Source organism: Carassius auratus, chromosome 4, assembly GCF_003368295.1.
Source record: "Carassius auratus strain Wakin chromosome 4, ASM336829v1, whole genome shotgun sequence".
Taxonomy (NCBI): domain Eukaryota; kingdom Metazoa; phylum Chordata; class Actinopteri; order Cypriniformes; family Cyprinidae; genus Carassius; species Carassius auratus.
Window position 1 is genome coordinate 6,926,247 of NC_039246.1, and position 24,186 is coordinate 6,950,432.

A 24,186-nucleotide genomic window follows, 5' to 3' on the forward strand; every position below is an offset into this window, starting at 1 on the left:
CTCCTGGACTGGAGTGTGGGCAGTCGCTTGTGTTAAATTCTTTCACTTTTCACAGTACTTTTTAAATAAATAATTGTATTGTATTTTCCTAACGGATTTCACACTGACATTCTGTTTCCCAACTTGTGTTTTTTTCTAACTCCCTTCTTTCCTCTTCATACCCTTTTCAATCTAATACAATATGACTTACTGGCTCTTGTGTGTTGCAGTGGTTGCAAAGATCAGTGCCTATCCCATGTAATGTAAAATGTAAACCAGCACGACCTATTCCAAGACGTGTAATTTGTATTTTCTTCCTTTGCATTCCTACACTGTTTAATACTATTTATTTCTACTTATGGTATACAAATATGTCCCTTAATGATGGTTTTTATTCCTATTTCTACATAACGTTATTTGTATATCAACTATTTCATGTTTTATTGAGAGTATCTACAATCTAATTTCCTTCCACCCCTACACAAGCAGGAACCCAAAGGAAGGGAACATCCCATTCTTTATCATATACTAATAAATGCAAGTTAAATGCCTGGTTTATGATATCTTGTCTACATGAAGTTTTCCCAGACTGACTACTAGATAGAGCAGATTAGCTGTCCAAAGCTACAGTATGATTACATTTTTACTCTGTTTAGTAGTGGTACAGTGTAATAGTTTGTTCTGATAAAGGTCCATATAATTTCTAATTATTATTCTTTCAGGGTTTTTTTCAGATTTTTATTGTAAAATTTGTTGAAGGCTTTATCACAGATGATAGTGCCACCATGGGGCTTACTTGGATCTGGCTGAGGCTCGTGTTTTGTACTTTTGCATCTCCTATCCATCCAAAACTGTAATTTTAGTTCTAATATGTTCTAAGCAATCTTGTAAGATGGTCTTTATGGGAAGTACTCCGCTAAAGGCATCTCTCTTGTAATGCAGATACTGGTGTAGATTTAAATGCTCTACTACAAATCCAAAATACCTGTGCTTGTTCCACATCAAGTTTTTTTTAAGGTTAGATTCTGATGCTGACATATAGCCAACCATAATCTAACGCTGCTCTTAAAAGAGTCTGATAGATATTCATGAGTGATGCCTTGCTTGCTTCATATTCTTGCCATGATATACATCTTAAAACATTATTAAACTGTATCAATGTTGACACCAGGTTAACTTCAGTAGTAGTTTAACACAGTACAAGTAGGAAGTGCTTTTGAATAATATAATAAATAAAAAGAAAACAGATAGAATAGAAAAAGAATAGAGAAAGCTAGTGTTAGAGGTCTTTAATACACACACACACACACACACACATAATTGCATAATAAATGAAAAGAAAATATAATAAAAAAGATTAGAAAGGTAGAGTTTTTTTAAAGAATAGAATTAGAATAGAGAGTGTTAAAGTCAGAGGGTCAAATAAAGATGGAAGAGATGTGTTTTAAGCCGATTCTTTAAGATGGCTAAGGACTCAGCTGCTCGGATTGAGTTGGGGAGGTCATTCCACCAGAAGGGAACATTTAATTTGAAAGTTCGTAAAAGTGACTTTGTGCTTCTTTGGGATGGCACAATCAAGCGACGTTCACTTGCAGAACGTAAGCTTCTAGAGGGCACATAAGTCTGAAGTAACGAATTTAGGTAAATGGGTGCAGAGCCAGTGGTAGTTTTGTAGGCTAACAACAATGCCTTGAATTTTATGTGAGCAGCTATTGTCTATGATTTGTCTATGTTTCCTTCAACTTGATCAAATATGTCAATAATCATAATATTAAATAATATTGGACTACATACACTGCCTTGTGGTATACCATTTTCCACTGTATATCTATTGAATATTCTGTGCCTACTTTAACTTCTATTGTTCTGCTATCCAGGAAACCTAGTACCCAATTATACATCTTGCCACTTATTCCTAATTTACTAAATTTAAAAAGAATCTGTCATTCCACAGCATATCATATGCCTTTTCAATTTTGATAAATACAGCGATTCCATTTTCTTTATAACCTTGAGCTTTCCTAGGTTTAATAATGAGTCCATTGTCCCCCTTCCCTTTACTAAATCCAGATTGATGTGGTTATATAAGACCATTTTTTTCAATATAATAGTCTAATCTATTTGTTACCATCCTTTCCATGGTTTTCCCTAATTGAGACGTTATTTCCCTTATTGTGACATTTTCCCTAAATTACAAAAAGTTATTGTTGTTTAAAGCATCACACAGACATTACAAAAGTAGCTTCAGCAAGAAATATTTTGTTTGCTAAAATGTATTACATATACTCTCTTGGCCCATTAGGTTGAGTAAATGATGACACAATTGTGTCTGCATTTAATATTAAATTAAATTAAAATTATTTTGGGGCAATAATTAATTTTATTGTTATTAATATGGAAATATGAAATTATTTCTTTAATGAAATTATACTCTAAATAATCACCAGCCATAACATGTACCATATTTTCCGGACTATAAGTCACACTTTTTTTAATAGTTTGGCTGGTCCTGCGACTCATAGTCAGGTGCAACTTATTTATCAAAATTAATTTGACATGAACCGAGAGAAATGAACCAAGAGAAAACATTACTGTCTACAGCCGCGAGAGGGCGCTCTATGCTGCTCAGTTCTCCTGTAGTCTACACTGAAAACACAGTGCCCTCTCACGGCTGTAGACGGTAATGTTTTCTTTTGGTTCTTGGTTCTAAATAAATGCGTCATAGTCCAGTGCGACTTATATATGTTTTTTTCCTCGTCATGACGTATTTTTGGACTGATGCGACTTATACTCAGGTGCGACTTATAGTCCGAAAAATACGGTATGTGTGTATGTGTGTATATATATATATATATATATATATATATATATATATATATATATATATGTTGTATTTAAACTAAATATTAAAGCCTAGAATAGCCCTGATCATATTCAGACTAGAGGCTGATATTTTTTGGGGGAATCCTACGGGTCGCGGGAATCCCGCGGGATGGGGAAAAAAACTCTATTATTCATGTGATTGGGACAGGACAGGAACAAATTTATTTGGAAGTGGGTGGGACCGGGAATCATAATAACATGATACTCAACTTTATACACAAATATGCACCTTTATATAATTAAACTATATATTTTAATTTAAACTTAATTCTAGATTAATGCTCTCCCTGTTTGTTTTGCTATGGCTGGTTAAGTGAATGACGAGCTCCACACACCCATAACAGTTGGTGGCGGTAATGCACCAAGTTGGTTTAAGAGAAACGCGGCTTCCCCGTGTATTTGATTTTAGCCGCAAAAAATCATAGTCAAAATGGAGTCAGACCTGAAAGCTACGCTTCAACGATTACTGTCCGAAAATGATACATCGATTGTGCTCACTGACATTTCTGTGCGGTCTGAAGTAACCAAAAAATTTGAAAAACAAGTTGAGAAAGACGCCATGAAAATCCCATACGCTAGCTGCAAGACCTTGTAGACACATTATCGAATACCATGCTGACTCGGACACGAGTGGCCTTCAGCGTCACACATGCAAAGTCAGCTCAAAGCAACCAGCAATTTCTTCATTTATGAAGCGTAGGTCCCAACGGCTGTAAAGTCGAGATTCACAGAAGTGATGGCTCGTATGTGCAGCCAGGATCTAAGATCATTCGCTACTGTTGAGGGACGAGTGTTCATTGAAGTTGCAAAAGAGCTCATTAATATCGGGGCTAAATATGGAAGCAGCATTGAGATTAAAAATGTGCTACAGAGTGCATGCACTGTGTCTCGACATGTTGAAGACGAATACGAGAAAGTAAAGAAACAGCTTATGGGGGAGCTACAACAGGTAGGCCTGGCTTTTTTAATGTTTAATGTTGGTCTCTATTTTTTTTAGCCATTTTTGGAGCCTACTTTTATGGTATTGTAAACTAAAAGCATATGGTCAAATGGTTATCTGTTAAAGGGTAACTAAACCCCTGGTCAGAGCCTGACTCGACCAACTGATAATATTTGAAAAATGCTGAAAAGTGGGCAGAGCACAGCGGAGATAGAGGGGACGAACCTAGGGCGGGACTGAGCGGGTGGGGCGTGAACCTGAGACCCGCAGTGACAGATTGATTGACAGCTGCTGTCTGAGTCGCTAAAATGGAGAGTGACTATAGTGACGCAAGTAGCTTAGCAACAGAGCATTCATTTGAAGTAGAGGACTTTTCTCCCCCACATTTACCTGAAGTGGAGGATGTCGAGGTGTCTGTTGCCTGAGCCATATAGATTCGAGCCGCTGGCTCAAACTGCGGTGTTAACTCCCGCACTGCGTCGCTTTTCAGCGCGAGCTGTGTGGAGAAGCCCATTTCCACCTCCACTGCGTTGGAGAAGCAATCCTGCGTAAAATGCCGTTTGCACACTCTAGCTCTAGGCGGGAACTCACGGTCTTCCAGGCTAAGTGCATGCAACCACTGGTGCCTAATTTTCAAGTCTGCTGGAAAACTATACAGTCCAGCAGTGCTGTCGCAACCAGCAACGCTACACCTACGTACCATCCTGACCACTGTACTAAATACAGATAAATCTACGCCAACTTGAAGCTATCCTAACTGATGAAATACTATGCTACTAACTAACTATGCCTCTAACAATACTAACGTTATACTAACAACTATGCTAATTAACTACATAAGCTACACAAAATAATCTAAATAACTATATAATTGCTATGCTAATTAGGTGCTATTGTAGTCTACGCTGGTCGTTTTCAATACTCGCAACTCCTGACTCACTACAGTGATTTTGACGGAACAAGATGGTTTTATACTGCCAAGGGCGTGGTAGCTCGTACCAAAGGGCGTGGTGAGCTGCAAACTGCTTACTTCACCTGCCACCGCAAACATCCAATAGAGAAAATCAACTGCAGTAGCCACCATTCACCCTGAAGAGGGCAGCACTCCAACATTTTTACACCATATATTGTAGAATTAAAACACTTTATACTCAAATGCCAAAAAAGTTACTCAAATCAATGAACATCACTAATAAAGCCCCATTTTTACAGATCATTAACTAAAAAAGTTACTTTTTAGGGTTTAGTTACTCTTTAATGTAAGATCCTGTAAAGCCTGAAATAACATTTACATCATACTCTATTGCTTTAAAGCCCAGACTGTGCTGTGACAACTGACCTTTGGACAGAAGAAAGCACAAACACACACTACATAACAGTCACAGTTCATTATATTCTTGGATGGAAAATGTTGAACCGGGTCCTGGCTACAAGGGAGATCATGACAATATCCATCCTTCACGTATCTTTTACCCCCAGAGTAATTGAGTTGTACTGTTTTTATTGGCTTGTCCAAGTAATATGGTACTATTCTATTCAGTGTCTCTTGTTAATTGTTCTGAGCAGCTCAAGCTTTAACAATAATTTACTTACTATGAAATCATTATGCTCTGTTTATTTGTTTTTTGGATTAATCCTTTGTTTATGTATGTTTTAGGAGTTTGGCATCTTGAGCAAGGATATTGTTGTAGTGACCGACAATGGTTCAAATGTGGTCGCAGCTTTCAAAGATTACACCAGACTATCCTGTGCAGGCCATAACATTAACCTGATTCTTAAATACACATTTGACCATTTGAATGTGGAGAACCCACAGCACAGCCCAGTCATCAAGCTGTTTCAGGACGTGAAGACTCTGATTATACACTTCAAACGAGCAGGGTAAGATATTTTACAGTCTTGTCATGCCAGTTTGGTTTAGTTTTTGCAGGTAATCATTTCTGAGTTAACACAGTTTATTATAAAATATCATAAAATCAACAAAGACTGCTGTAATACATTTTCTTGTTCAGCAAATTATTTTGACTCAACTATTTGGCTGTTAATCGTTTTCTAACTGTCAATTTTTTGACAGATTTCTAAAATAATAATACAATTTTTACAATTTTATCACTTTTGTGTAGTGTAAACTCTTTCTTGAATTTCAGATTACAAAAATCACTGGACAGATCACTTACGCAAGCAGTAGAAATAAGGTGGAATACCAGACTTGTGTCCAGCAGGGTAAATCATGGTATTAAGAACAGACAGTGCACTCTAAAAATTTATACAAAAGTACAAAATGTTCTCTCTCACTTATGAAAAGCAACACATTGTTTACGCACACACACACTCACTACATACAAGTTGTTTATTTCCTCAATCGATATAAAGATGAATGTATGCAATATGTATTTTGCACTATATAAAGCATTATTCATGATGCAAACTCGATTGTACCATAAGAATCTGTCTTTTGTTTTTTCTCAGGAGATCTACCATTCCTAGTGACCACAGTCACAGTGGTGCACAGTTTATTCTCAAGCTGTGCACAGTAGGAGGAGAGGGAGGACTGTGGTAACAATAACGAGTAATTGACCCGCAAATTGGTGCTGAAATACATGAATGAGATGTCAGGTGGGCTGGTGCTTCAGTGTTGCTGGAAGATTAATTGAGGAGAGGCGCACCAGCCTCAGTGCAGAATATGTGGACACTCTCTTGTTCTTGCATAGCAACAGTGGGACTCCATCTTAATGGAAACTCAGTGAAAACTTGGTTATATAATGTGTGTTTACATGGATGACATTTAATGAAGTTTAAACTTTTGCCATTTAGTTCAATAAAATAACAACAAAAGAACTACATTTTGGACTGTTATTCAACTAAGATGGGCAATCTGGGCATGATGTGATATTTGCTGTATTTTTACTTTAAAAATAAAACAACCGGGAATGGGAGGGAATGGGAAAGATTCTTCTGGTTTTGGGACGGGACAGGATTTTCCCACAGTTTTTGCGTGGGATTGGGAAAGGATGGGATTTTTGACCCCAACTAAGCAAGACAGAGGCGACAGCGGCAAGTAACCAAAACTCCATCGGTGACGGAGAAAACTACCTTGGGAGAAACCAGGCTCAGTTCGGGGGCCAGTTCTCCCCTGACCAGATGAAACCAGTAGTTCAATTCCAGGCTGCAGCAAAGTCAGATTGTGCAGAAGAATCATCTGTTTCCTGTGGTCTTGTCCTGGTGGTCCTCTGAGACAAGGTCTTTACAGGGGATCTGTATCTGGGGCTCTAGTTGTCCTGGTCTCCGCTGTCTTTCAGGGCAGTAGAGGTCCTTTCTAGGTGCTGATCCACCATCTGGTGTGGATACGTACTGGATCCGGGTGACTGCTGTGACCCTCTGATCTGGACACAGACTGGATCTGATGGCCACGGTGACCTCGGAATAAGAGAGAAACAGACAAATATTAGCGTAGATGTCATTCTTTTAATGATGTAGCAAGTACATCGGGTGTTATGTGAAGTGTTCCCGGTTCCGGTTTACCTAATAAACCAGTTCACCAAATTGAACTGAATCATTTTAAACAGTTCACGTCTCCAATACGCATTAATCCACGAATTACTTAAGCTATTAACTTTTTTAATGTGGCTGACACTCCCTCTGAGTTAAAACAAACCAATATCCCGGAGTAATTCATGCACTCAAACAGTACACTGATTGAACTGCTGTGAACAGAGAATTGAAGATGAACACCGAGCCGATCCAGATAACGAACAAACCGTTTAAAACGATTCAGTTCGATGTGGTGAACTGGTTCAAAAAGATCCGGTTACATCGAATGATTCCTTCGCGATCCGGATATCACAAACTGCTTTGTTTTGAACTCTCTCTCGCAACAGACACGGAAGAGAAGACAATGCTGAATAAAGTCGTGGTTTTTGCTATTTTTGGACCAAAATGTATTTTCGATGCTTAAAAAAATCCTAATTGACCCTCTGATGTCACATGGACTACTTTGATGATGTTTTTCTTACCTTTCTGGACATGGACAGTGTACCGTACACACAGCTTCAATGGAGGGACTGAGAGCTCTCGGACTAAATCTAAAATATCTTAAACTGTGTTCCGAAGATAAACGGAGGTCTCACTGGTTTGGAACAACATGAGGGTATGTTATTAATGACATAATTTTGCTATTTGGGTGAACTAGCTCTTTAATTTGAAGAACATGCATGTTACGTGTTAAGTCTTGGAATACAGACCTGACTTCCCAGATTACAAATTTGAAAATCCACTTAACTCTGCCATTTTTGCCGTCATTGACTACTGTTAATATTTCTTGTTTGAATTTCACTGATTAAGCAATATGGAAAAAGTGACAGTGGTTTGGTAAGGATTAGGGCTCAGATAAACGATTATATTTTTTAACGATTCATTTAGCGATCATTTTTTTGGTGCATCGATTCATCGATAACGACTTTTTTTTTCAGTCCGATTCTATTTTAGTTTGATTTGATTATCGATGATCCCCTCCCCATTAATTGACTAATACAAATTTATACGTGTTGATTTGCATATTTGAATGAAAAAAACATGAATTGCTTAACATTGCAATATATTTATTGCTCTAAAAAGTCCAAAATAAAAGACTATACAAGTGCAAAGTAATGCATTCTTAGTCAGAGGTAGCGTTAGATAAAACCTTGAAGCCTGAAACACATAGGCCTAGCTTACTAAAAAAATAGTGCATCTTGTAATTCTTTCAGATGAAAATAACAACAAATTGATGTCTAGCATTCAATAAAAAAGGGGTCACCCAAAATACTTGTTTAGAGCAATTGAAAGAATACAGTAACCAATGTAAACTTGAAGGCTTTAAGCTAATACAGAGAGTGCTTTTCCAACCAAAAATAAATAAAAATTAACAGCGACAGTGGGAGCCAGCAGTCTGTCATGGTGTCCTTCCTGTACCAACAGAATTTAACATTTGTTGAAAACACATAGCTTACTGAAAAAAGTGCATCTTTTAATTCTTCATTCACATAAAAAGAACAATGTATGGTAATACACTCTAACACTCACCTTTTTCTTAAAAAAAAAAAATACTAATGTAGGTAACTAGAATTTAATAAATGGAACATTATCGTAAAGTGTACCGATTTGTTATACACCGATTCAGACGTCTCATAAGTTCAGTGTTGAACAGATCAGTTGTTTTAACCATTCATTTAAGTGAATCGGTTCAAATGAGTCATTAGATCGCGAATCGGACATGTCATTATTGGATGTGTAGCCTACGGCAAGCGCTGTGTGATTTATCCCGGCAGTTTATTTTTTAGCACAACTCACACTAATTCAGCAAAAAAATATCTCAGAATGCTCCACGTAAAACTTTGTTCATTCCCAGCCCTGGTATGGATATAACTACAAGGCCTCTGGCAAAGTGGTGCAGGTACCAATACTGTGACCACAAGTGACATATTGCGTTTATACAGCTGTTTCCCTTCCATAGCGATTGAATATATAAAAATTGTGTTTTCAATAATTTATGTAGATTTATTTATTTCATCCACTCCAAGAAATAGTTCTAATCTTCTATCTCTGTGGCCTAGCAACACAACATATCAGTAAGGAGAAGGGTCCAGTAAGACCAGTAGGACCCTATATGGTCTTATTCACATAAGAATTTGCAGCAGTTGCTTGCAGGGTTCCCACAGGTCATGGAATTTTTGGAATATCATGGATTTTCAGGAAAAGTTATATCGGGAAAATTTGGGAGGCAAAGTTATGGAATATCGGGTAATTTTGTTTAAGCAGTTTAAAATTGTCTGGCCAAAAAACATTTAATACAAATAAATTTCCACACAAAAAATGGTGTATATCTGGTTAATATCTTTACTGCTTGCTTGAGCAGTTGTGGTTAAGACAACTTCAATTCAAATTTCAATGACCATTTATTCATCTCCCCCTCTAAAATAGTAAAAGATGCTTGAATGCTACGAGGGTGCTTTGAAATCCATGGTAAGTTAGCTTATTGCACCATTCATAGTTGGTCATGGAAGTTCAATTTGTTTTTTGGTGAAAGTTTTACACTTGACTTAACTTGGGAACCCTGTGCTTCTCTATACTACACAAGCTAAACTAAACATTCGCCCTACTCCATCTTCACACTAATAATGGATTTGCTGCCCTGTGGTTTTGAGTGAGTGGAACATTCATGTCAAACATGCATGCTAGCTGTGAAAAGTATGAGTAAGGATCCTCATCCAGTCAGAAATAAATAAAGGTTAAACCAGATGTAGCTGTTGTAAAATGAGATTATATAGGTGCTATTTTGTGTCACAATGTGATACTTACTCTCTGTGTCATAATGTGATACTGACCCTTTTTATACTATATCCTTATTTTAGAGCTGCCAGGACTGGTGTCTAAACTCAAAACAGTCCTAAACAAAATGGAAGATTCACCTTTGTCTTCCATGATTTCCAGCCAAAGCGAATCACCGTGCACTGGCAGTCACACTGGCAGTGAAGAAGACGTGGTATGACTGAAGGACCTTAAACCAATCCTTGTTATGTCTTTGTTATGATTGGGTGCAAATAGCATACAAAAAAAAATCTTACAAGATCGTGGAGGTACTGTTTGTGTTAAAACACTTGAAGCCAAGACACTTTCCAACCTGCCCTATTGAGAAGTGTTTGTAATTTACCTTTTGTGTTAATCTGCTTGTGTTTTCACAGGTGTCATGGGGCAACTCATTAGTGCAAGTCCCAAAACACCTCTATCAGAGGCTGAGTGGGAGGAGGATGCCCCTCTTCACACAGGAACTGGCCACATTGGTGTTTGGCAGGGAAACTTTGGCCAAGGCAACCCTCACAGGGAAAGGAAAAAAAGGCGAGCTGAAGGAGCAGCTTGAGCCAAAAAAACCAACGCAATTATAGGTACAGTAATGTCATAGTTATGAATCCAAATCCATTGTCATGATTGATTGACAAATCCATTATCATCAATGATTGCATCACAGATGCATTGAGGGAGGGATGGCAGATGGATCCGGACCCTTCTATGGAGGAAGTGCAACAATGAGAGCTATAAGGCCTCTTGTAACTCAAGCCAGAGCTAGATATGCATGTGTAGTAAGTTGTTTGCCATTGTTCTGTTCCCGGCATTTCAGAGAAAGTCGACTGTTCAAGGTTCCTCCTTTTGCCAATATCTGCTTTTGTGCGTTACTTTTGTGTCAGTAATAAAGATCCTTTTCTGAAATGCAATTTGTAATCTGTTGATTTAATGTACTTGAACTGAATTGTAATAATACACTTGTAGTGTAATACCAACATTCATGCTTAAGTATAACAAAATGGGGATAAAATTACAGATGAAATGTACTTTCAATTTGTTTCTACCTTACACTGTAATAACATTGCACTGAACGTACGCGTCTATGATGTTTAGGTTGTAAGTGAAACTTCTCTTTAAAAACATTATTGTCATAGTGGGACAGTTTAAAAGCACTAAATATAGTTAGGAAGTGCATTTGTAGATCACTTGAAATATTACAGAGGCATACTAAATTAACAGTTTATAATAATTACAGTAGGTAGACATCGAAAAGACCTTTTTTACCGCTGCACGTACCACCACCGCGGCATTTGTAAAGTGCATTTGCAGCTTTTGCCTGCTGAGTGGCGCTTTAATCAAAAGTTATCGAACAAACACATCAAAGCACATTTCACAAATAGACCTCAGTTTTGCCTCACTGATGTGTTACATTTGATGGCTTCAGTCAGGGAAAATTAAAGAAAAATCCAGATGAAAGTTTGGTACTGAAGTTATGTGCATTTCTTAGAACTAATTCATGCAGGACATGCAGAAATGTCAAGCCTGAACCTGTGCTTATATTTTCTCTAAGCTACATTAAACCATATTTTAGATTTGACATATTTAAAAGGTGTGCAGTATTATTTATATTATATGAATTATGTGTTATTTTATTCAAAAGAAATTGTGGTTTACTTTGCATCAGAGCATTTAAACTGGTAGCCTATTTTAGGGGGGAAGGTCATATTTTCATATTTTATGCCTATTTTAATTTATATTTTAAAATTCCTTTAATAAAACAACATGCATTTTTGTTATTCATTACTAGAGCTGTAGTCAAGTCAATATATATATACATACACACACACACACACACCCTTCAATAATAATCAAATGCTATCAATAATAACAATAACAGTATGAACAATAATTGAAACTAATGAAAATTAAAATAATCAAAAAGAGTCAAAATTACTTTTTACCTGTCCCAGTGATCAGTATGATAAATGAACCTAGAAGCTCTAGTTTCATTTACGTTTTCTCAACTCTTGAGTATCCAGACTGAAGCAGACGGAGGAAAGGTCATTGCCAAATTGTTAACTGTTAAACAGTTTGAAAGGTTAAAAGTTAACTGGCCAATCAGGCATGGCAGTGTAATTGGGAGGGATCAGCACCTCATCTCTTTAAACACTGTTTATGTTTGCTGCTGAAGTAATTGTTCTGTACACCACTGCTGAAAATGGAGCTGCGTTTGTTCTTACTCTCCATCACTGCAGTTTTATCCACTGAGAGTAAAAGTAAGTTGATTTCAGAGTACAAAAATGCATACTCAATAATACTCAATTAATTGTATTTTATGATCCTATTTCAGCTTTGAATTATACAGTTCTCTTTATTACTGTCTGTAATTAGCTGAAAGATTTTATGGTTTTGTTGATATTGTTCTGTTTTTAGTATACAAGGCTCACCACCTCGTTGGATGCTCTGCTACAGAGAGAGAGGATATGTATGGTCTTGATGGAGAGGAAATATTCTACTACGACTTCAACAAAAACAAAACAGTAGTAGCAGTTCCAGAGTTTGCAGATTCGGACTCGTTTCCAACAGATTTTGAGCCTTGTGTGCATAGTACAAAAATGTGCAAAGACTTCCTCGCCTTATTTACTAATAATAACGAACACCAAGCAGAACAAGCAGGTAAGGGACATGCACACCACGTAAAGAATTGTATTTCCCTTTCTTAATTCGTAAGGTACACATGAAGTTAATCTGTGGAAGCTGAAGGCGAATGCAAAGTAATATGTAACGGAGAGATTTACATTGCAAATCAAAGTCAATGTATTTCCCTGTATTCACAGACCCGCCTCAGACTTCCATCTACCCTAGAACTGATGTGGTTGTGGGTGCAGAAAACACTCTCATCTGTCATGTGACTGGATTCTTCCCTCCACCTGTGAGAGTCTTTTGGTCTAAGAACAGTGTGAACGTGACAGAGAATATAACTTTGAGCCAGTATCGCCCCAGTAGTGATGGCACCTATGACCTCTTCTCCACGCTGAAGATCATTCCATTGGAAGGAGAAACTGACAGCTGCACTGTGAACCACAAATCCCTCCAGCAGCCTCAAACCAACATATGGGGTGACGTTGTTTTCAGATAATTAAAGAAACACTAAAAAAGTAATATAATATTAGCATTTGCCAAATATTGCATTAATAACAGCCACGTCGCTGTTTGTGTTGTTCAGATGTAGAAGCTGTCCTGCCTGGTATTGGCCCATCAGTGTTCTGTGGAGTGGGTCTGACTCTAGGCCTGTTGGGAGTGCTGACAGGAGCCTACTTCTGCATTAAAGCACACACAAACACATTAAATATGGAAGCTAATAATCAAATATTGGATACAATTTAGAGTGAACCTGCCTGACAAAAGCTATAAGCTGTCCATTCTAGATATTGTTATAGCACATACAGTATGCATCTACTTAAATAATAAAAAAAGGAGTTAATGTTACTGTAGACAGAAGAGTCCTTTATGATTGTTACTTGTCGGACTTTATGAACATGATGATCATGTCACACTCTGAGATCTCAGTTGTTATTAATGTCAGGCTGTATGTTAACAGTGGGTCTCCGGGGTTTTACATTATTGATGTTACACGCGGGGCTAAAATGTTGGCTATCATGAAAAGTATAGTGGTGTATTTGAGTGTAAGCAGCACTACACAGTCATGTGAAAACAGCAGCGCAACCGGTGTTTATCATAGCAAACGCAACATACTGAATGAATTACGAGAGATTATGCAGATAGAAGAAATCTCTAGCATTAATTCTGATTATTAACAGCGCGCCACTGCTCCGGGTGTGTTTTCACTGCTGTGTGTGTGTGTGCACTTTGGATGGATTAAATGCAGAGCATGAATTCTGAGTATGTCATGTCACGTTCAAATTTTTTATGAATTTCTAAATTTGTCTCAGACGACGAGATTGTGGCCAAAATCGCACAGTGTGAGCCCGACTTAAACTCTGTAGTGTATGTTTGATGGTTTTAATGACTGTAGAACTTTTTCTTGATCTCCACTGTTTCAAAATATTATGTATCTATGAGAGAAAAAAAAAAACATGCACAGAGAAATCCAAATTAAACCATGCCGCTTGTAACGACACACTGGTGTCCTTAGGCATTAAACGAGCATTTTGTATGAACAGTATTTATATTGTTTTTACCTCTAGTACTCCACCATGTCCAACTGCTCTGAGGGCGCACATGCATCTAGTGCGTGACGTCTGTCAAACTCTGGCGTAGTTTGCGCAAGCGCTGGAAGCAGTCTCTAAAATAGTGAGTGATGTATACAAGTAAGAGATAGTGAGAGCTTTAGAGTATCAACCTTTATTTAATAATCAAGTACATGTACTCTTTACTTAAACACATTCATAATTAGTAATGCATTACTTTTATTTATTTTTCTTAAATACAACTCTGCATGGCACCTAACTTTAATTTTACTCTGCAGAATTTTATTTATTTGTTTGTAAGTAACCTTTTTTGAAAGATATTGCTTAATTATGCCCTTTTAAATGCTTACTCTGTCTTTTCTGCATCAGTATAGTGCTATTTTGGAGAATATCCACTGGACGCACACTACGTACACTATTCTGACATAATAGTGTACGTAGCGTGCATCCAACAGATATTCTCCAAAATGGCACTACACTGACGCAGAAAGAATGAGAGGAGACTAAATATTGAATAAAGATATTTTTGTTTTATTTTCTTTAAAAAAGTATTCTCGTCACTTAAGATTGAACCATTGATGGGAGATGGAGTATTCTGACGATGTCTTTCATAATTTCTGGACCTTGACCATGTTATTTACTAGGCAGTCAGTGGGACAGTCCCAAAAGTCCCTGTTTTCATCTAAAATATCTTAAATTGTGTTCAGAGGACAAACAAAGCTTTTACGGGTTAGCAACAACATGGGGGTAAGTGATTAATGATTTTCATTTTGGAGTGGAGTATCCCTTTTTAGATTTCTTGTTTTCACTGCTATGTGTCAGGTACTCTTAAGACTTACTCAAGTCGTATTAGAATTGGTGGCCTTTAACTTGTAATGGAGTAATTTTAATGCATCATCTTGCATTTGGGAGGGAAAAAAGTAAGCGCTGTGAGATACATTACGTTTTATTCCATGGCAAGAACACATAACAGATGCAGTACAAGCCATTCTTTCTATTGAGAATATACAAAGCTGTAAACGAAACACCAAGGACATTGTGTGAATAAACAACTAAACCGAGTGAAACTGTGTAAAAATATCTTATGTGAATATTTCATTGCATGCAGCAGTTGATATTGTAAAGTGTGGCTAAGCCTTAAATATTGTAATTTAAGCTAGTTCAGTTCTGGTAAAAAAAAAAAAGTATAAAAAAAAAAAGTATGTGCACGTAAGGTTGACTTGCTACGCCACTGTGCTCCTGGTATTTATGTCTGTGCTACTTCCTCATACAAAAGCTCACAGGATGAAAGTAAGGTCTTTTAGTCATCTGTTACTGTAATGCATTCAAATTATTCATCACAGCCAGCATTTTAATGTTTAACATTAATAATTAACAAATGTATTGAACAGCTCCATTTCGCAATATTTGATGGTCCACATACATTAATTAAAAAATCTAATATAATAATAATAATAATAATATGTAATATCTGTAGAACTGTTTTAAAGGTTTTTTTTTTTTTCATTGTTATTTGTTAGTGTGTAATGTTGCTTTTTGAGCATAAATAATATCTGCAAAGTTTCGAGGCTGAAAGTTCAATGCAAACTGAAATATTGTCTTTTAAATCTATTGCGGTTTAATGGCTACAAAAATGGTGGCATCACAAACCCAGACATTTACATAAACCCCACCCCTGGGAACATGCAACAACCCAGCAAACATGCCCTTTTGGACCCCACACTATGGGTCCTGAGTGGAACAACCCAAAATGTGGGCTGAGGGGGGGTCTGGCCTGTAACATGCCCTCAGGTATGTACACACTTTGGAGGGAAATGTGGTCATAAACCTGTGTAGGGCCATTGTTGCCTTAATAAATAACAAAACTTTATACCTGCAGGATGCAGCAATTATTAATATTAATGCACATGCAGAATAACTACACGTGTTGTAAGCAGAAGTAATAAGTCTCATTACACACACACACACCCACACCCACACACACACACACACACACACACACACACACATATATATATATATATATATATATATATATATATACACACACACACACACAGCATCTACATAAGAAAGAAAACAACAATTAACAAGCAATAAATAATGCCCAACAGTAGGCATAATTGACTATATAATTAAAGATGGTGTTATATTTTAAGCTTTTTGTAATGACATACAGAACAAAATATTCCCACTTTATATTTTGTCCCTAATACCTGTGTACTTGCATAGTAAATAGATGTGTACATAAGATGTAACCACAGTGTAAGTACACATTTGTACATGATATCTACAGCTCTAATGTTTATGTAACTATACACGTAACAACCCACTGAATGGTATGTGTACATATGTGTAATAGGACATTGGTGACATCACTCTTTCGGTAATGAAAGTACAAATGTGAAACAAGACTAACAGCACTTTTAAAGTGTCACACAACCAATTCCTATTGGTTTGTCATGTAATTTACTCTGTTACACAGCAGTGGCCAGTAAGTAAGGCTTTACACAAATCGTGATTGGTGTCTAGACTTTATATATTACTTGGGCAGTTCCTGAGGAGTTACCATGCAAGTACACTGGTATTACAGTGCTGCACCAACTCCAACAACTCAAGATCCAACTCCTCCCACTTTATATATCCCTAAACCTACCCATCTCCACCCCTGGACCAAAATATTCCAATTGCTTTCATACATGTTACAAAATGTGGTTATATAATTCCTGTTACATCAGTACTTGGTGAAGTGAAAGTGTTGTTATAATGACCCATTATTACACATTTGTACTTACACATACCATTCTGAGTGTTTTAACATGCATGTAGTTACAGCGATATTACACTGTGGTTCCATACTACGTACAGATCTAGTTACTATGCCAGTAGACCGGTATTGGGGACACAATATAAAGTGGGACCAAATATTTAAACACTATAATACAATGTAATACAATGCAAAAATAAATAAGTAAATAAATGTCAGGGATCTAGGAAGGAGCACCCAATTGCAGCGAGATAACAAGGTTTTGACAAGACAGACTGACACAAGAGGTAGTGAAGTGCACAAAAGATACCACAACAGGAACAGCTAGGGAAAGCCACTGGGAAGGCTTCAGGAAACAACTGGCAGAATACTTTGGCAACAGACGGGGCAGCAAGACCAGGCTGATAGAAAAGGCCGCACAAGGCACCAAAGAGCAGAGCTCAGACACTCGTTGACCACCGACTCAGAAACAAGTGCCATACGGTCTAACCAAGGTAGCACACAAGGGGACAGGTCAGGAACTCAAACAATAGACTAGACAGGACGAAGCGCCACAAAACAAATTAAAACCAAGACAAGGAAAATATAAACCAATGAACTAATAAAAGATTAAGTAACAAAATAAGAAACTAACGGATTAGAAAAACTAAATTAATATTACAAATAAAAGCAAAAAGGCAAAAACAAACAAATTACTAAAACAAGGAGCAAGACAAGAACAGGGAAATAAAAAGACTAGACTAAACAAGAGTACAAGACCAACCAGGCAGGGAGACAGGGACACATATTCAGCCACATCCACAAACAGAGACCAAGACAGTGACAGAGGGGGTGAAAATAACAACAGACCAGCAAAACACAAAAGGGTAAGGTGCACTATAAATAGGGAGGACAGGTGAGCACAATTAGACCAACTAGGCTAACAAGAGGGTGTGGTAAAGAGGAAACAAAGAGTAGGGGCTAAGGAAGCACATGGACAAGGAAAACAAGGCCATGTGCTGAATCAAGACATAGACACAGGAAACAAAACACAAGACAAACAGTGTCAGTGCAAAACCCTGACAATAAATAAATGAAAACAAGGGGTGGGATGGGCTAGCATGAATTGTTAGAATATATCAGGAAGAGTTTTAAATAAAAGTAGATTAGATAGGCTTGAGGAAATCAAGGAAGAGTTTGGAACGAAGAATGTAATTTGGGCTCCAACAAGTGTATACCTTCCAATCTTATAACATGGAACAACTCAGACATCCAAACTTTGAAAAAGGGGCATCTGAAGATTTACAGTTTAAAAGTGTTATATTTTTGGCAAGTACCTGTGGCGAGTGGGGCGGGGCTGAGAGCCGTGGGAACGGAGCGAGGCCGGTGGAGTGATTGGAAATGAGCGACCCCTGCTCGACCCACCGGTCTCGACTCCCACGGACGAGATGGAAGGATATAAAACAGGAGTGACGACAGTGAAGGACAAGAGGCCTGGATTTGTTTTGTGTTTTGATTTAGTTTGTGCGCGGCAGTCGGCCGTGAGGGGCTGCCACGCTGTTTTGTCTTTATTTTGTAATTAAAGATTCAGTTTGATTGTCCGCCGGTTCCTGCCTCCTCCTTCCCGATGATTATGAAGTTTTATTTTTACAGTACCATACCCAGCAACAGAGATTGATGGTGAGAGCTTGAAAAAGTGTTCAATACCTCAGAAGTCCCCAAAATTGTGAGTGATGTTCTGTTTGGAAGTAGGCTATATTAAATTATGGAAAATGCATATGTAAATCTTTTGACATTGAATAATATATAACATTAACTGTAATTCAAGTTTGCATTATTTCTAATCTGATTGTGTTGAACATTTGCATTGTTATTGGAAAGATCCTGCACCTTTATGATACTGAACTTGATTTGCCAATATTCTTGTTTATTCCCCAGATGGAGATTGGTGGTTCATGGAGGTATAAATTATTTTAGCTGACTAATTGGTTAACTTTCTGCATCTTCAAATAACTGAGCATCCACTGTTCTCAGCAACTTCATTGCTGCTGTCAATCAATAGGGTGTACCATCTAGAGTCCGATCTGATAAAGGTGGGGAGAATGTTGCAGTTGCAGAATACATGGTGGCAACACAGAGGAGAAAACAGACATTCTCACATTATAGGGAGCGTACACAATCAAAACTCAATCTGATCCTATGACATTCTTATCAAATGACACTGATTGATTTTCTCCTGTATCGGTAGCCAATGAGCTCACTGCTCAACATTCAAATATATGACTAGTGCTTGCTTTAGCAGTTGCAGCTTGCTTTAGAACTCCTCCACCTTCCCCAGCTCCACCTGTACAGATATGCTACAAGGTGATTCATGTATGCTAAATGGTATTTATTTTATTTGTTATATTTGTAGCAGTAATCATTTCTTACAAGCTCATAGCAGCATGTTGTGGATGTATTGGCAGTAACAAGTCTAGGTACTTGCTCTGCAGCAGCAGCATAACAGATCTATTCCGCCAAGACCAAACACAACAAATCAACATTCTCATGTACATTACTATGCCAGTCCCTCTAAGAGTTGTCATGACAGAACTGTGTTTTGTCCTTAACAAGGGGAAACATGCACCACTATTGTGAATGAGGTATTGTTATAGTCCAAAATGATCAAATTTTAACTTGTTATTTTTTAGCTGAATGTTTAGTGCACAGAACAGTAAATACACAAATCTAAACCCATTCTCCATGGATAACATGGCTGCTTTCAGGTCATTGTGAAAACTTTTGTAAGTGCTGTTTATCGCTGGGAGTTTGACTAGTTCCCAACAAGTGGATGTAGTTGTCATTGCAATATCAGTGAACACCTCTACATACAGATTCCAATGAAGTCCCCAACCCAGCCAGAACTGAATGAGTTGTTTCAGCTTTTCTGAGATGCCTGCATAAAAATAGATATTTTCTACACATAGACTGAGGCAGATGGTAAGTATGAACAGAAGCGGTTTATTTTCACAGGTGAGCAATAGAGAGGTTTGGATCTTTTGTCTTACAGGAGTCTAGGGAGTCGGAGGAAGCACACACCTCAGTGTTGCCGTTGGAGCTAGACTAGAGAGAAGACAATGGAGGATTTCCACACTGGAGGAGAGAACAGAAGATAAGCAACCAGGTAAGTATATAAACTAAATACTAGTAACAATACCGGGTTGAGTCCAAGTTGTAGTCACGAGACTGGACCAAGACTGAGGCTGAGGTGTGTTCTTTTGTAGTGTGGCTTGATGAGTGTGCTGATGAGGTGCAGGTGTGACTGATTAGTACTTGGGTAAGGGAGGATTTTGAGTATAGACTTAAATGTTACTAATGTTTTAGAAATGTGACTAATATTTCATGAACACAATCCAAAAGGGCTAGACAAGGGGGCAAATCCAATTGAAGCGGGGATTGAGAACCAGGAAATACAGGACATGGCATGGCAAGGCTACGGTAGGAAGCACAGAAGGGCTAAGGAAACTAACTAGATAGAAAAGGGAAGACAGAAACAATGGGGAACATAAACATTTCAAAATAAGAGTCAACAAAAACCAATATTGTAAAAAAAGAATAATAAGTTGATTCAAATTAAATAATTTGTAATCTGGCTGAAGCCAGGATACTTTTTCAAGAATAGTTAATCTCACTAGTAATGTTAAGTTCATTCAGCTGGCTGAAGTATTTAATTTACCCACACAACTCAACTTTCTATTTTTTACTGTACCACATAAAAATGGCATGGACATTTAAGAACATGCAATGTATTTTATTTTATTTAAATTTAAAACTGACATCATGGTATTTAGTATTAGTGTGTTTAGTATAAAAACACCTTTGAAAACAAACATTTAGACTTCACATTAACTGTGTTTAATTACATATAACTTATCTAATAAGATACGTTTTTAAAATTTTCATTTCATAACTTTTCTGTCGAACAGCTTTCTAAAAAAACAAAAGAATGAAAACTTGTACATTCAACAAGTTTTGGTAGCTTAGATTGGCAATGGCATTTTAGAACAAATATGTTAAGCTTTTGTTAGCCATTCAAAATGGTGGTGTGATGCTATTTTAAGTGTACAAACAGTAAACATTTGTGTAACTATCAAATCAGTGCTACCAACTGAAACTGTATTGCTGACATTAACTAGGCCAACTTGAGTCCATTAACTTTCACAGAACAATTACCACTGCCCATGAAAACTTTTTGTATCATCCTGAATGTGTACGTAAGTCTCTTGGGATAGTCTATGTCAAGACAGTAAAGAAGACCCATTAGTGTAGCAAAGGCATTAGCAACATCTCCTAGGTCAGGTTTGACAATCTGCTCCTCCAGAACCACCGCAACATCTCCCATTTCCCTTTCTAGCAATGCTCTGCTGCTCCTGCCTTCTTCAGTGATGATTAGAATGCCAAAATCAACTTCTTTTGTAGCATCTTTTTCTGAACTGTCAGCTTAAGAACATAATGAACAAAGACATTAACAATTAAGCATGTACTTTTACATTACCAAATTCAACGTACTATCCTGTGTGAAATTACAAATGCAACTCTGATGATTAACTGAAGAACAAATTCTCTCATGAGACACATCAATATAATTTGTGTAGTACTAAGCTGTATTACTTTTCTCAAAAACAGACCAATATACTCAATGGCGTATTAAATATATATTAAACTATTTACAAGAAGAATCAGTTTATGATATTTAGACTAATTACTTTACACCAAATACTAATTCATTTACATAAACTTTGCCACTATCCTAGGTTCTGATCATTTATCAGCAAGATTTTAGTAATTTAAATTAAATTTTATTCTGAAGACTGATTATTGAAAACCCAACAAAATCTGAATGCAAGATAAAACAACACCAGACCTGAAATGAAAGAGAGTGATAGAAATGGGGAAGAAGTGACTGTACGTATACAGCACAAACTGTACTAAAACATCAATACTTTATATAAAAAAAAAAAAGTTCATTACAGACAGTCAAGAAACCGAATGGCCTCTTGTAAAAGGTCCAGCCAAGCAGTCATTGTTCAAGGCATTTTCAGTCAGGGGGACCTCAATGCTGTCTGCCCAGTTGGTAGCTGAGGTGAGTGAGATTTCTGTTTCCAGTTCAGCTGGCTGTTCTTCAGCACCAAATACTCCCTGGAACACAGAAACAGCATAGTTGCGTTACAATCCATTGTTTAAAATTATTTTACATTTAATGCATACACCATTGTTTCCGTTTATATAATGTGTGAATATATCCTCTTCAACAAAAAAAATCAGAGCCCCTCGCTATCACTAGTTTTATTTTGATCTCCTGGGTCAGCTATTAGCTGCATTCGGTGCAGCTCGAGCTCGAGGCCGTGGAGAAGCAGATTCGTGACCTGGAGATGAGGCAGGCCCAGCTGAGAGAGCGGAGAGCCGCGCTGGGATCATCCCGGGCTGACTCTCACAAGTCCGGGGTAAGTATACAGCGTGCTGTTAACAGTCCAACCACGTCTACTCCGTGTGTTTCTCTTCACAGGGACACCACCGGCGATGACTTCTCCTCCTCCGGTCTTCAAGATCTCCACCCGGAACCGCTTCGCTCCCCTCTGCGAGATGGGACGCGACGCTGTGATCATCGGAGACTCCATCGTCCAACACATCTGTGCTACATTAGCCGAAGGTAAAGTGCACACTCATTGTTTCCCTGGTGCTTGTGTTTTCGATGTTTCTGCGCAGACACCCGCGATCCTGAAGGCCGACAAGAGCCCCAGAGTGGTCGTGCTTCACGCCGGGGTTAATGACACCACACTGGGGCAGACAGAGAAGCTGAAGAGGGACTTCAGGAGCCTGATCGAGACGGTTCACAGCACGACGCCCAAACTACTGTTATAAGCATGAGCCCCGTCAGACTGGTCGTGGCGGAGGTGTTGCAACAATATATAGTGATATTCTCAATGTTACCCAGAAAACAGGATACAAGTTTAACTCAATCGAAATACTTCTGCTTAATGTTACTCTGTCAGACATGCAAAAGAAATCTAATGTATCTCTTGCTCTGGCTACTGTGTATAGACCACCAGGGCCGTATACAGAATTCCTAAAAGAATTTGCAGATTTCCTGTTACAGACCATTTCCTTGTATCGTGCATGCTGCGTATAACTGATATTAACTATATGTCTCAGCGTTACCGTCTGGGCAGAACTATTGTTCCAGTCACCAAAGACAGAATCGCAAATAACCTGCCTGATCTATCTCAACTGCTATTTGTACCCAAAAATACACATAAATTAGACGAAATGACTGACAACATGGGCACTATTTTCTCTAATACATTAGAAGCTGTTGCCACGATCAAATGGAAAAAAGTTAGAGAAAAACATACTGTACCATGGTATAACAGTAATACTCACTCTCTCAAGTAACGCAAATGGAGAAAAACTAACTTGGAAGTTCTTAAAATTGCATGAAAAAACAGTATGTCCAGCTATAGACAGGCTCTAAAAACTGCTAGGGCAGAGCATATACACAAACTCATTGAAAATAACCAAAACAATCCAAGGTTTTTATTTAGCATAGTGGCTAAATTAACAAATTACCAGACGCCACCTGATTCAAATATTCCACCAACGTTAAATAGTAATGACTTTATGAATTTCTTCACTGATAAAATAGATAACATTAGAAATACAATGGCGAATGTAGATTCTACAGCTTCTAACACTTACAAATATAGGACAGGAAGAGCTAAATAAACTTATCACTGTATCTAAACCAACAACATGTTTATTAGATCCTGTACCCACTTAATTACTGAAAGAGTTGTTACTTTTAGCCGAAGAACCGCTTCTCAATATCATTAACTTGTCGTTATCTTCAGGTCACGTCCCAAAACCATTCAAGCTGCCGGTTATCAAGCCTCTTATTAAGAAACCAAAACTAGATCCTAGTGTACCAGCAAATTATAGGCCTATTTCAAATCTTCCATCTATGTCAAAATTTTTAGAAAAAGTTGTGTCTGCTCAATTGAGCTCCATCTGTATGAAGAATTTCAGTCAGGTTTCAGGCCCCACCATAGCACAGAAACTGCACTTGTTAAAAT

At 37.7% G+C, this 24,186-nt stretch overlaps 1 protein-coding gene across 1 annotated transcript; it reads left to right on the top strand.

The window, feature by feature from the left end:
- Positions 1 to 12,306: 12,306 nt before the first annotated feature.
- On the top strand, positions 12,307 to 14,642 carry LOC113057651 (H-2 class II histocompatibility antigen, A-U alpha chain). Its single transcript, XM_026225097.1, has 4 exons — positions 12,307 to 12,396; positions 12,554 to 12,796; positions 12,958 to 13,239; positions 13,347 to 14,642. Exons 1-4 carry the CDS (start codon positions 12,339 to 12,341, stop codon positions 13,505 to 13,507), a joined length of 744 nt encoding a protein of 247 aa, XP_026080882.1. The 5' UTR covers positions 12,307 to 12,338; the 3' UTR covers positions 13,508 to 14,642.
- Positions 14,643 to 24,186: the final 9,544 nt, after the last annotated feature.